The sequence below is a fragment of the Suricata suricatta genome, chromosome 1, assembly GCF_006229205.1.
Source record: "Suricata suricatta isolate VVHF042 chromosome 1, meerkat_22Aug2017_6uvM2_HiC, whole genome shotgun sequence".
NCBI classification, from domain to species: Eukaryota; Metazoa; Chordata; class Mammalia; order Carnivora; family Herpestidae; genus Suricata; species Suricata suricatta.
In genome coordinates this window covers 193,769,165-193,782,570 of record NC_043700.1, presented here as the reverse complement: position 1 = coordinate 193,782,570, position 13,406 = coordinate 193,769,165, and the positions used below count along the sequence as shown (strand labels likewise).

Below are 13,406 nucleotides of genomic sequence, written 5' to 3'. Positions count from 1 at the left end.
AATTTGTCCGCTAATGGCGCAGGCGATTATCTGCGCGGCCGCGGTGTTGTGTGTCCCGCGGGCAGGGCCCGAGTTACTGGAGCCGGGAATCCAGACGGGGTTTGGAGACGGGGGGCGGCGGGGGAGGCCGGTAATTAGTGTAAACCCTTTGTCTGCCTTTGATACCCACGGAGCTCCCCGCCGCCGCTTCCTCCGCCCGGAGCGCTGGCAGGGAGGGCGGGGCAGCCCGCACCCCGATCCCCGCGGCCCGGGACTGGGGTGCGGGCCGCCCCGGGGCCCTAGTCTAGAGGGGGGTGTCCCCTGCCCCGTATACCAGTGACTGACCCGCAACACCCCCAGGTCCGGACAGGCCAAGATGACGCCCAGCCCCACGTTATTGCTCCTGCTGCCGCCGCTGTTGCTGGGGGCCCTTCCGCCGGCCGCCGCCGCCCGAGGTGAGTCCTGGCGCCCAGCCCAGCGCCCCGGCCTGCGCCAGCGCCGCCCCTTTCCCTCCCAGCCCTGAACCCTGCCACAGTGCCCGGCTGGCGCGTGTGCCTGCGCCCCGCCCCTACTGGCCCATAGCTTGGCGGGTCTCCTCACCCACACGGTCCCCCACTCAACCCTGCCCATGGGGTGACTCCAGCTCACCCACAGGGTGTCCCCAGCTCACTATGTCCCCCCCAGCTCCTCTGTAGGGTCCCCCAGTTCACCACCAGGTGACTCCTTGCTCACCCTTGGGGCTCCATGCTCACCCACAGGGTCCCCCTCACAGCACCCCCACGTCACCTGTGGGGCCCCACACTGGCTGGTAGAGTAGGCTCTGGCCTCAGTCCTCCACAGGGCACACGCACCCCTATGTGTACCTGAAGTTGAGACCAGCTGGGTGCTCTGGGGACCTTTGTGGAGTGTGCTCTTTGGCCACAGTGGAGTCTGCAGAGGCCTGCCCCCGTGGCCAGGGTGCAGTGTGGGGGCAGCGGGGATGTTGTTGGTATCTGGGACTCGTGACCCAGCCCTGTGCCCTGAGCTGGCCCACCCCCAGGAAGGCGCAGGGTATGGCCTGGGGGACCTGAGTTTCCGGAGCATGGAGTTGTAACGTGGTGTGGGGGTGGGGGCTTGTCTCAAGGCAGACCCAGAGGGACCACCTGCTTCAGGCCACGCAGTGTCCATCCGTTGGCGTGTACCATGCCAGGGCTTAGACGCATGCTCACACACCTGACATCCAAGTAGGCCGGCCCAGAATGTCTCCTGAGGGACCCTTGCCCTGCACCGAGCCTCAGCAAGGGACATCCTTGGCTGTTGGACGATGGGAGATACATGTTCAAGGACTCCGCCCGCCATATTCTGCACTGGCTTCCCCTCTGCTAGGCGGGACCTTGGGCCAGGCCAGCCCTTTGGGTGTGTTGACCACTCAGGATCGTCCCTGCCCTGTCCACCAGTCCTCTGAGGCTTCGCACCCCTCCCCCCCGCCACCCAGCGGGTGCACCGAGCCCAACCCGGCCTTATATGGGCACGTTTGGGTGTTGGGTGGCAGGCGGCAGCCCAGGTGGGCCTAATGCCACAGCACCCCCCCGCCAGCCTGGCTGGGGACTTGCCGGCTGGCTTGAGGGTGGGGGCTGCTCAGGCGTGGCTAGGTCTGGCAGTGTCCTGGGCGCTGCGGGCACTCAGGTCATGCCCAGCAAGGCCCCCCCAGCCCCCGCGGTGGCCGGCGGCCTGGACTCTGATTCCTCTTTCATCTGCGTGGCCTCCCCTCTTTCCCACACCTGCCTGTCCTCTGGCCACAGAGCCGGGGAGCCCTGGAGGCCGCTGGCCTGGCCTGGCCATTGGCCGGAGCCCGAGGCAGAGTGGTGGATGGTGGTGATGGCAGTGGGCGGCAGGGCCTGCCTCAGTGCCGCGGGGCCCCTGGAGGGGCCACACCCTGCTCTGTTCCCCTCAGCCTCAGCCTTGGGGCTGTGCCTGATATCCAGCCCTGGCCCTAGCCCTGGCTGTGAGCAGCCTGGGCCCAGACAGCCGCAGGGGCTGAGAGCCACTCTCCAAGGGCAAGGTCGTTTGTGGCATCAGGGGGGCGGGGTGCTGGGAAGAGCCCCTTTTCCTGAACTGTGCTGGCTTCTCCTCCAGACCTGGACTCAAGGGGCAAGGTCACTCCGGGCGCTTCCTCCTCTGCGGGTGAGCGAGCCATGCTCGGACTTGCAGGCCAGCAGAGCAGCGCCCTGGGAGCCGGGCTGTTTCCGGAAAGCCGTTCTGCCCGCGTCATGCTTTCTGGAGTCAGCGTGTCTCCAGACTCAGATCGTGTTTTTAAAGTTTCCCTTTCTGAAAGTTTCACAATCCTGGTGGGTTTGTCTTAAACGGCTTTTTCCAAACTCGAGGAAAGATAGGATTTGGGTTTCTCACCACAGGAGGTCGGGAGGCTCAGGACAAAGTGCTCTTTCGCAAACAGCACTGGGAGAAATTAAGGGTGGCCACGTTTGAGCTTCTCCAAGGATGATGCAGCCGGCCCTTGTCCCTCCCCGTCCTCTGGACCTTGCTGGCGTGCCCTGGGTGAGCTGAGCGCTGACCCCAGGACCTGGGTGCCGCACTCCCCGATGACGGTGCCCTCTTACCCTCCGGGCTGTTTTAGGAAGGATCTGCCAGTGTGTGTGGTTCAGCAGGAAGGCGTGCGGGCCTTGGGATGGCTGTGGTGGCGTGCGTGTGCGCCCTCTGACCTTGGCCTCTGGCCAGGCCGCAGGGGGCCTTTCCCCGCCCCTCCAGGCAGCGGCTATGGCCAGTGTGCAGTCCCAGCTGAGGTGGACGTACGGGAGCAGGGCCCAGGCCCTGTGAGGTGAGGATGCGGGCCAGCCGCCCCATTTATGTCTCGGGCCCCACTCCTGGAAGAGAAAATAAATCACTGTCCCCTCTGGGGGGAGGAGGGAGCCGGGAACAAAGTCGCCTTTAGCTGGGCCTGGAAGCTCCTACCACAGGCTCCTTCTTCATTGTGTGGGCATCAATGGGCCTTCAACCCCCGCCCAGTGCCGTGGGGAAATGTTGGTTTTTCCCAGCAGTGGCCTCAGCCTCTGGCTTGGGGTGCAGGCACTGCTTACAGTTCTGGGGGAGGCTGGGGGTGGCCCTGCAGGCCTGGACCCTGGCTGCTGACCTGCTGGCCTTTCCTGCCTTCCCTGGCATGTCCAGGTGACGGCCTCGGTTGGCAGGGTCAGTTCATGGAGGGGAGAGTGCGCCCACACCACGGTTCCCAGACCCCACAGATGCCCTTTCCCAGGGCCACTGGCCCAACCTGCCCACCGTCTGCTTTTCCTCGTGCTGGTCACCGGTGCTCCTGCTCAAGCCCGTGGGGGCCCAGCATGAAGCAGGGGTCACTATCCTGGGCAGCCGGGAGTCCACAGTGCAGGAAGGCCGGGAGGAGGTAGGGGGAGCCTCCTACCACAGCCTGGAAGGAGAGGTGGGTACTGGCCAGGTGCGGATGGGGAGGGCCTGCACTCAGGGAGCGGTGTGGGCAGAGGTGGGGGGTCACATGGGCTAAGGTGGACGTCTTGGGGCCACAGGTGTATCAGCGTAGCTGGGTTGGGGGCCGGGACAGGGTGGAGCAGCTGGGGGCGGCCTGGGGGCTCTCCTGCCTGGGCATCGCAGCTGGCCTGCCTGCCCCCAGCGGGGAGTCTCCACACTCTTGTCTCCACTGAGTGGCTGGGGCAAGGCCGGGAGGCTGGCAGGCCTCTGCCCCACACGGACTGGCCCCCGCTCAGGGTAGGGGCTTCTGGGAGCTGTCCCTGCAGCATCTGAGGCAGCTGTGAGGAGCAGGGTGCCCCGCCCTCCGGCCTCTGACCCCAGGGCCGCCGCCTTGGCACGACACAGCTGTTCTCTTCCCGCCCCAGCTTGTTAGAGAGTCACACCTGCCCTGCACTGTGGGAAATGACAGGGCCTGGGGCAGCGGACAGTGGCACCCTGGCCTGGGACCCCACGGGGCAGTGACACCCTCTGGCCCCCACCGGACTGAGCCCCAGGAGAGGCGGGGCCACCAGCCAGGGAGTTCAGGGCTCCCCTCTATGCTGGTGCAGCGGAGCATGGAGACTTTTCCGCAGAGACTTCAGGGTTTGCTCTGGAGCCCAGTGCCAGGTGCCGTGTGCCCCTTAAGAGCCGGTGCCCACCCTGTGGCCTTCAGGGACTCCAGGGGTCCGAGCATGCCCAAGTTTCATGCCCTCCGGTCTGTCCTCAAGAAGCCGGCTGCAGACTGTGGGTAGGGGAGCCGTCAGTGTGGGGGCAGTGAGGCACTCTCTGGCCGGGGCTTGCTCAGGCTGCTGGGTGGGCTGGGCTGTCGAATGCCCGAGCCCTCACAGTAGGTGGAGCCTTGGTTCTGCCTAAAGCCAACCTCTGGTCCACGGGAGGCATCCTGTCGCTCTTCCGAGGCCATGCGGGTCAGAGCCCACAGGGCAAGGCCCCTTGGGTGGTCTGGGCCTTCAGTCGTGTTACCCTGTCCTATGGGTCCAGGGCCAGAACGCGAGGGAGGCCCAGTGGACAAGGTCCTTGGTTCCTTGGCAGCTGGGGGTGGGGCTGGGCCCCTCTGTGGAGGCGGTGGTGCTGGACTGGTTCTCAGCGGCTGACGTTGGGAGAGGGGGAGAGGGGCAGGTGTGGGCAGGGGTTCGGCAGACCTGGGGAGGTCTGGACGCGGCCACCAGAGCATCTGGCTGGGCCTCCAGGGTGGGCTCTGTGGCAGGGGGTCTAGGTGCTGTGCCGGCCTCTGTCAGCCTTTGGCTGGGGTTCCCCTAGGGCGGTGGCACTGTCAGGGTGATGCCCTGTGGCCTTCGTGCATGGCCTGGGAGTGGCAGAGAGGAGGCTGGAGGCAGGGGTCTGCTGGAGGCCCCCCAGGGTTTCCAGGGAGGGGACCGCCTGTCGGCTTAGCTCCTGGTGGGGTGGACTGGGCACCGCAGCCAGCTTGCTTGCTCAGTGGGTCAGGCTGTCCCTTTGCTGCGCCCAGAATGGCCTGGTTTCTGGGGCAACCACCTGTCCTTCGGGTCCTACCGGTTCCAGCACAGACCCCATGGGCCCAGCCCCCAGGGGCCGCCCTGGGGCCTGCGTGTGCGTGCGTGTGTCTTTGTGTGTGTGCCTGAGCGGCTCAGAGCCAGACAGAGGCTGGCCCCTGCCTCTCACGTCCATCGTGTGGTGGCCTCACCTGCGGCTTCTCTTGCTGGCGTCCCTGCTGGGCCCCCCAGGCCTGCCTCCTTGGGGAGGGCACTGGCCCCAGGGCCACCGTGTCCAGGCCCTCCCATCCGCCCCCCTGCGCTGGGGTTTGCACTCTCAGAGGGGGCTTGCCAGGCCTGCCTGGCGTCGCATGTCCAGCCAGGCTAGGCAGGACCTGCCTCCCCTCCCTGCCCTCCCTCTGGGGCCACTTGACCTCTCTGGGAGGGAGGGCTTCAGGGGCCGCTGGCCAGCTGCCCCAAGTCACTCCACAGCCAGAGCCGGTGTGGGCAGCCGGATGCCCACCTCCCCCCCAGCCAGAGAATTGCTTAAAGGCTGGAAGTTTCTGGGGTTTCTCAGGGTTTACCGGGAATGGAGGTGGCCCTGCCATGCTGGCCAGGTGGCTCTTGCACACCCTCCCTTCCACCTGTGTCCGTGGCCGTGATGTGATGCTCCCTGGCACATGGGCCCTGGGAGAGGCGGTGTCCAGTCCAGCTCCTCAGGGAGGGTCAGCAGATCAGGAACGTTGTGGGCAGTGGGGAGAGGCAGAGGCTGACACCTGGGAGACCCCTGCCGCCGGACCCTAGGCAGACCTGAACGGGGCAGGGGGCTTGTGCAGTCCAGGTGTCGTGGCCAGGGCGGCCCACCCGGGGAGGGGCATTGTGGCCCCGCTGGAGGGCCGGGCGCAGCAGGCGCGGGGAAGACGTGTCCGCTCGCAGGGGTTTCTGTGCACGTGTGCTTTGTAAAACACGAATTGCACCACATGGTTCTTGACGTTCTGGTGTTTGATTGGGAAGGGGTAGCAGGAGGGCCAGGCAGGGCGGAGGCCGTGAGGATTAGTGAGGGGTGGTGCGCTGAGCTTCAGGTGGCCCCGAGGGCCTGTGGAGACAGTGTGGGTCTGTCTGTATCTCTCCACCCTCCCAGCATGCCTGCCCCTTCTGCCCTCTTTGGGCCACGAGGGTGGGAGAGGCTCAGCTGATGTGAGAGTGGGATCTTCTCATGCTGAAGCTGGGGAAACGGTGCTCCTAGCGGGGCTGGGCAAGGGGTGTGGGCTTCTCCCGAATGTGTGCTGCTCCGGGGGTGGGTGCTGCTCTGGAGTGTGTGCTGCTCCTGGGGTGGGTGCTGCTCCGGAGTGGGTGCTGCTCCGGGGTGGGTGCTGCTCCTGGGGTGGGTGCTGCTCCTGGGGTGTGCTGCTCCTGGGGTGGGTGCTGCTCCCCAGTGTGGTTGTGTCCCGAGGTGAGGAGTCTGTATCTACTGTAGGAGTGTGTCTGGGTATGTGTGCGTGTATCTGAGGGGCTGTCTGCGGGGAGAGTGTGGGCGTCTTGGGGGACCGTCCGTGTGTCTGGAGCTGTGTGTCTGGGGGATGGGGTGCTGGGAGGTGGCCTGATGGGGTGTGTGTGTGACACCAGAGTTCTGGACAGCAGCTGGGAAGCCTGGCTGGGGAGGCTGGGTGTGGGGGGCCTGCCACGTTGCTGCACCCTGCCTCCCCTGGCACCCCCATTCCTGGCCATGTTTTCACAGCTGTGGGGGAGGGGAGCAGGCGGGACAGAGGGAGGCAGGGGTGTGGCCATTCTCTCTCTACCACCAGTTCAGCCGCCTTGAGAGGTGAGACCCAGCCCCAGCCTCTGTTTACCCCGAGTCTGCCCCCCGGTGGGACGTCCTGCCCATGCCCCAAACTTCCCCGGGCTGTGGTTTGGGCTGTGTGCTGGGTCAGGGGCTTTCTGGAGGCCGTGCTCATGGGGAGAGGGGCTGATGCTTGCTGGAAGGACCCCAGAGGAGACCGAGGCCTCGTCGGGGCCCCCGGCTGTCCTGGAGCCATCAGGCTCTCCTCATGGACGGGGATGGGACCCCCCCACCCACATGCCCTCCAGGTGCCCATCCGTCTCAGCTCTCGCCTCAGTTTCCCCTTGGCTGAGTGGGTGGGACCCCCTGACCAGGTAGAACAATGGGGGCTTGTTTCCCAGGCTAAATATAGAGCCGTGGCCGTGGTACTGGGGCCAAAATTCCCAGGAATCCAGGGGGGGAGGCTGTCTCCTGTGGGCCTGCTGGGGTCTCTGCAAAGGCAGGGCTGGGAGGAGGCAGGGCAGGCCTGGCCTGGGGTCCAGTAGACAGGTGGGGGTGGGGTGGGGCTGGCCCAGGGGGAGGGGAAGGGGGCTGTTTGCTTTAGGATAAGGCTGGCTCCAGCTGGGGCCTCTGGCTGCCGGCCTGCCTGTCCCCGGTCCTGCCCGTCCCCAGTCCTGCCTGCAGGCCTGCCCTTGGGGCCACACTTCCGGTCCGTCTGGCAGCCAGTGGCTCATTCTCCTCCCCCCTCCATAGTGACCAAGGGGGCCTGTGGCCTCTGAGCCTCCGTAGATGCCCTCCAATCTCCTGCCTGGTGCAGGGAGGGGGCTGGGCTGGAGGCAACCCCCCTCCCCCCTCCCCCTGGCCTGCAAGCTGTCAGATGGGTCCTTTCTGTGTCACTGAGGCAGGTTCCTCCCAAGCCGCGAGATGTCGGGCCAGCCCCGTGTTGTGCCCCCCAGGATGGTGTTGGGATAGGCAAGGGTGGAGTGGGACAGTGTTCCTCAGGCCACGCAGTGTTCTGTCTCCCTGCGTTTTCCAGGCAGTTTCGGGTGTGTGTGTGTACACATGTCTCTGTGTGCCCAGGTGTCAGCCCGGGAGGCCAGGGCACTGGGCGGGCTGAGGCGGGGAGTGCCCTCTCTGTCCTGTGGCCTGGGAGGCCCCTTGAATAGTAGGATTCCAGGCAGCGACAGGTGTTGGACAGGGCCTACCTGGGAGTGGGGCCGGGACCCTGGGCAGGTGGGGGCCCCCACAGACGGTTGAGAAATTAGGGAGAGAGAGGTCTCAGTGGCCCTCTCTGTTCTTCTTGCCCCTTCCAGGGATGCTGGGGTTCTGGTGAGGAGGGGGTGGCTGGGAGCGCAGAGATGGCCTGGGGCCCGTGGTGCACTGTTAGGGGCCCCACGGCAGGAGTAGGGGCACCCCGGTAGAGGCAGAATGTGGGTGCAGGGAAGAAGTATTGCTGACAGTCTGGCGGTGGGCTTGGTGGGCTGGGGTGTGGCAGGCCGGCGTGGGGGAGATTGTGGGTGTGGCTGGGGAGGGCATGTCCCCGCACCCCCAGCCCCTGTCTTGTTTGTAGTCGTGGAAGGGCCCAGGGTTGCCGTGCCCCCAGCAAAGCTGGAGTCGGAACTCCGGGCCCCTCCCTGCCCAGCACCCCACCCCCGGCGCCTGCAGACCAGTGGCGGGGTGGGAGGCGACACACAGGAAGCCGCCGCCCGGGCCTCCAGAGAGCCCACGGAAGCACTTTGGGTCCTGGATGCGAAGGCCGGTGAGGTGGCCAGCTGGTAATTGCATGTTGAAGAAATACCAGCTGGTTATTAAAACCACATGCCGCCCTCAGGCCCTGCAGCGATAGCATCTCAGCGCGGCCGCCGCCTCCTGGCACCTCTGGAGGCCAGGACTCGGGACGCTGGCCCTCCCGGCCTGAGTGGCCACACAGTGGGGTGAATGCCCCTTGCTGGCGGCTGGACAGTGGGGTCTTGGGAGCTGGGCCCAGTCAGGCTCCTGGGAAGGGCAGCTCGGTGCCTGCGGCTGCCTCTCCTGGTCTGGGGGCACCGCGGGGGGGTGGCTGTGGGAGCCCAGCTCCCCTGTGCTCACCCCACGGTGCAGGGGCCCAGGCTTGGAGGCACAGGGATGTGACAGGGGACCTGAGGGTTGGCCAGAAGATGGCCCTGCTTCTTCCAGACACCTGTACGTCCTTCCCAGTGTCTTGGTCACCCCCGCTGGCCCTGCACTCGGGCTGGCCCTGGACTAACGGGTGGGACTGGCTTTCTTCTCGTCGCTCAGGGCCCCGTGGCCTCAGCCCGCAACTTGAACTCCTCCCGTTGGGGGCCAGTGGGCAGTGGCCACCAGCCAGCCAGGCCTGGCACACCTTGCCGCTCGCCCTCTGACCCCGGACCTTGGGGTCATGCTCCCCCACACCCTGCGCCCGGGGTGAGCCCCTTGGTGTGGTATGACTGGCGCAGGAAGCCTTGCAGACAGACCTGGGCAGGTGGGGCCTGTGCACACACAGGCGCAAACGTGGGCCACCAGACACACCTGCAGTGCTGCACGGGCTCCCTCATCTGCACACTGTTCACACGGACACTCGCTGTGCACGGGGAGGCCATGAGGGGCCGCTCGGGCTTGCCTGTGGGCACGCGCCCCGGGCAACCCGCTCCAGCCAGCCTGTATGTTGACGGCAATGCACTGGCACGTGACGGGTGCTCAGGGGGCACGGGCCTTGTGTGCCGTGGGTCCAGGGTGAATGCCAGCTGCCGTGCTCTGGGAGCAGGACCCTGGGCTTTGGGCCCCCATGCCTGCGCGGGGCAGTGTGTATCTGGGTGGCGTCCTGGGTGGGGACCTGACAGGGTCGGCCCCATTCCCTGGCTCCCATCAGCCCTGCCTGCTTGGACTCCTGGCTACCTGCCTCCACTCTGACTGAGCTCTCTCCTGTCCACAGGCCCCCCGAGGATGGCGGACAAGGTGGTCCCCAGGCAGGTGGCCCGTCTGGGCCGCACCGTGCGGTTGCAGTGCCCCGTGGAGGGGGACCCGCCGCCGCTGACCATGTGGACGAAGGACGGCCGCACAATCCACGGCGGCTGGAGCCGCTTCCGCGTGCTGCCCCAGGGCCTGAAGGTGAAGGAGGTGGAGCGGGAGGACGCCGGCGCCTACGTGTGCAAGGCCACCAACGGCTTCGGCAGCCTCAGCGTCAACTACACCCTCATCGTGATGGGTCAGTGGGGGCGGGGTGGGGCCGTGCCGTGCGAGCCCTGAGTCAGCACTGCCCGGGAGCCCCCCCCCCCCCCCCCCCGCCAGCCCCATCCCTGCCTGCCCCTGTCCAGCCCAGAACCGGGGCCTGACCTCTGTCACCACCCCCAGCCCGGCACCCCCTTCTGAGGCCTGTCCCTCAGGGTCCTCTTCCTCCCTGGCCCCTCCTTGCAGAGGTCCTGCTGACAGGGAGACCGAGGCTGGCTAGGGGGCGGCAGAGTGGGCCTGGGGGAGCCCCAGGGCGGGGGTCCCACTGAAGGGCAGGCTGGGCGGGCTGGCAGCCTGGGTGTCGGCTCTAACTTTGAGGCTCAGATTTCAGAGTTCAGAGGGACCGCCAAGGGCCTTCTGTTCTCTTGCCTCTGGGGCCCGGGCTTGGGGACTGGCGGGGTCCCCAGCGACACACCCTCCGCTCACTGGTACCAGGCGCATGTCTGGCCCTCCCCCACGGGCTCCTGGGGTGGGTCCCGGGGGTGGGGCTCCCTTGCAGCCTTGGTGGCCTGTCTCACAGAGGGGGAGGCTGACCTGCGCCACCCCCCTGCAGGGTCCTGGGCTGGGTGGAGGCGGCTGTCCCGGGAGGGGCATTCCTCAGCCTGCCCCGCCCCCGCAGGGCCCCGCTCGGGCTGTGGAATGGGAACGCTGTGCGTGTCCCCCCCACTGTCCTCTGAAGGGGAGGATGACTAGGCGGTATGTGAGCCACGTCAGCGCACCAAGGCCTCGGCCCCTTGATGCGGGCTAGGGTTACTGCAGCTGCCGGCAGGGCCGGGCCCCCTCCTCCCCCTGGCCTGGCAGACCCCCTGGAGCCAGGGTGGGGGGGGCCAGTTTTGTTGGGGTCACCTGCACCCAGGGAGTAGGCTGGGCAGGCAGCTCTTGCCCAGCTGTCTCTGGGATTCTGAGATGTGGGTGTGCTCCCGAGGGCTCCCACTTCTGTTTCCAGAGCTTTCTCAGCTGGGCCCACAGCCGGGGCAGCCGGGGCCCCTCTCACGTGCCCTCCTCTCTGCAGATGACACAGGCCCAGGACGGGAGCGTCTGGGGCACGATGGCTCCTCGGGGGGCCAGGAGGACCCAGCCAGCAAGCAGTGGGGTGAGACAGGGCAGATGTCACCCCCCTCGGGGGCAGGTGGGGGCTGGCCCTCCCGGCGCCCCGCTGACCTCTGTGCCACCCACCCACCCTGCAGCACGGCCCCGCTTCACGCAGCCCTCCAAGATGCGGCGCCGGGTGATCGCGAGGCCCGTGGGCAGCTCTGTGCGGCTCAAGTGTGTGGCCAGCGGGCACCCTCGGCCTGACATCACGTGGACAAAGGATGACCAGGCCTTGACGGGCTTGGAGGCCGGCGAGCACAGGAGAAAGAAGTGGACGCTGAGCCTGAAGAACCTGCGTCCCGAGGACAGCGGCAGGTACACGTGCCGCGTGTCGAACCGGGCCGGCGCCATCAACGCGACCTACAAGGTGGACGTGATCCGTGAGTGCCCGGCCTGGGGGGCGGGGAGCCGGCGGTGCCCAGGGCGTGCCCCGACGCGCTGTGTCCTTGCGCAGAGCGGACGCGCTCCAAGCCCGTCCTCACGGGCACGCACCCCGTGAACACGACAGTGGACTTTGGGGGCACCACGTCCTTCCAGTGCAAAGTGCGCAGTGACGTGAAGCCCGTGATCCAGTGGCTGAAGCGCGTGGAGTACGGCGCCGAGGGCCGCTACAACTCCACCATCGACGTGGGCGGCCAGAAGTTCGTGGTGCTGCCCACGGGCGATGTGTGGTCGCGGCCCGACGGCTCCTACCTCAACAAGCTGCTCATCGCCCGCGCCCGGCAGGACGACGCGGGCATGTACATCTGCCTGGGCGCCAACACCATGGGCTACAGCTTCCGCAGTGCCTTCCTCACGGTGCTGCCAGGTGCGTGCGCCTGCCCGCCCGCGCCGGCCCCGGCCGTCCGCACCGCGGCCCATGGCGACTTTCCTCCCACACCCCTGCCCTGGCCTCTCTTGCAGACCCCAAGCCGCCAGGGCCGCCCGTGGCCCCCTCCTCCTCGACCTCCAGCTTGCCGTGGCCCGTGGTCATCGGCATCCCCGCCGGCGCCGTCTTCATCCTCGGCACGGTGCTCCTGTGGCTCTGCCAGGCCAAGAAGAAGCCGTGTGCGCCCGTGCCCGCGCCGCCTCTGCCTGCACACCGCCCGCCCGTCACCGCCCGCGACCGCGGCGGGGACAAGGACCTGCCCGTGCCCTCTGCCCTTGGCGCCACCCCTGGCATGGGGCTGTGTGAGGAGTTGGGGCCCCCGGCAGGTCCCCAACACCTGCTGGGCCCTGGCCCATCGGCTGGTCCCAGACTTTACCCCAAACTCTACACGGATGTGCACACGCACACGCACACACACACGCACTCACACACGCACTCTCACGTGGAGGGCAAGGTCCACCAGCACCAGCACATCCACTACCAGTGCTAGACGGCGGCGCCTCTGGGGCATGCCAGCCCACTGAGGCTGCAGGTGCCACGGGGGCGGGCACATGGAGGTCAAGGTGGGCAGGCAGGCTGGGCGGAGGACCCCGGAGGGAGCTGAACCCCAGGCAGGAGGCGCAGCCAGCACCCCAGGGTGCCCACACACCCTCAGACCAGGATGGCTCGGGGAAGGCCCGCATTTGTGACTGCGCAGGGTGCGCGTAGCAGCCTGCTCGCTGATGAAGGAATCCCTTGGCTCCTGTGAGGAGGATTTCATGGGGACCACGGTCAAGCCACCCGTCCCCGTCCCTGGCAGGAGATCTGAGAGGCGCCCCGGCTTTGTGAACCAAAACCTCCTGCCCCCGCCCCTGCCTGCCGCCCGCGTCCCTGCCCAGGCGTCTGCAGGCAGGTGGCTGTTTTTGCCACCACATGTCTGGGTGTCTGGGAGCTTCCCCCCCACCCCCCTCCCCGGGACCCTGGGCCGGGAGGTCAGGCATGGCAGTCCCAGCAGTGTCCCGAGAGGCTGGAGCCCGCCCCGGGGTGACCCTGCCCCGTCCGGCCTCCCACTGCCAGAGAGAAGGGCCCTCGATATTTATATTTAAGAAATTAAGATAATATTAATAATGCTGGAAGGAAGGTGGCCACAGACCCGGCCTGTCCTCGGGCCAACTGAACGGCCACCTCAGGGCTACACGCCCATTGCTCCCTGCCGGCGGCAGCCCCAGACCTCTGTAATTTTATATAGATTTTGAGCTGAAGCTTCGTATATTTAATTTATTTTGTTAAACAAGAAAATTTGCATCCTTTCCTCTAAGCTGCTGCTTTTCTTTGGCATCTGTGTGTGTGCTGTGTGTGGGCCTGAGCGTGTGCACAGGTGCGTGTGGGTCTGCGTCGGTGGATGGGTGTGTGTGGACTGGTGTGCACACGTGTAATAGGTCTGCGTCGGTGGACGGGTGTGGGTGGACCGGTGTGCACGCACGTGGATGAGCCTGTGTGCCAGGCTCGGGCCCCAGAAGCAGGAGCAGAGGTTCTC

General features: G+C 66.9%; 1 protein-coding gene across 1 annotated transcript; it reads left to right on the top strand.

The window, feature by feature from the left end:
* The first annotated feature begins 30 nt into the window (after positions 1 to 30).
* FGFRL1 (fibroblast growth factor receptor like 1) lies at positions 31 to 13,187 on the top strand. The gene is made up of 7 exons (XM_029932954.1): positions 31 to 130; positions 340 to 434; positions 9,635 to 9,907; positions 10,943 to 11,023; positions 11,118 to 11,402; positions 11,477 to 11,830; positions 11,926 to 13,187. Exons 2-7 carry the CDS (start codon positions 356 to 358, stop codon positions 12,378 to 12,380), a joined length of 1,527 nt encoding a protein of 508 aa, XP_029788814.1. The 5' UTR covers positions 31 to 130; positions 340 to 355; the 3' UTR covers positions 12,381 to 13,187.
* The last annotated feature ends 219 nt before the right edge of the window (positions 13,188 to 13,406 follow it).

Excerpts from the sequence above, each read along its gene's own strand:
- FGFRL1 (XM_029932954.1), top strand. The coding sequence starts at position 356 with ATGACGCCCAGCCCCACGTTATTGCTCCTGCTGCCGCCGCTGTTGCTG. Across the intron at positions 435-9,634 it reads GCCGGCCGCCGCCGCCCGAG|GCCCCCCGAGGATGGCGGAC; the intron begins GTGAGTCCTGGC and ends TCCTGTCCACAG. Across the intron at positions 11,403-11,476 it reads CTACAAGGTGGACGTGATCC|AGCGGACGCGCTCCAAGCCC; the intron begins GTGAGTGCCCGG and ends GTCCTTGCGCAG.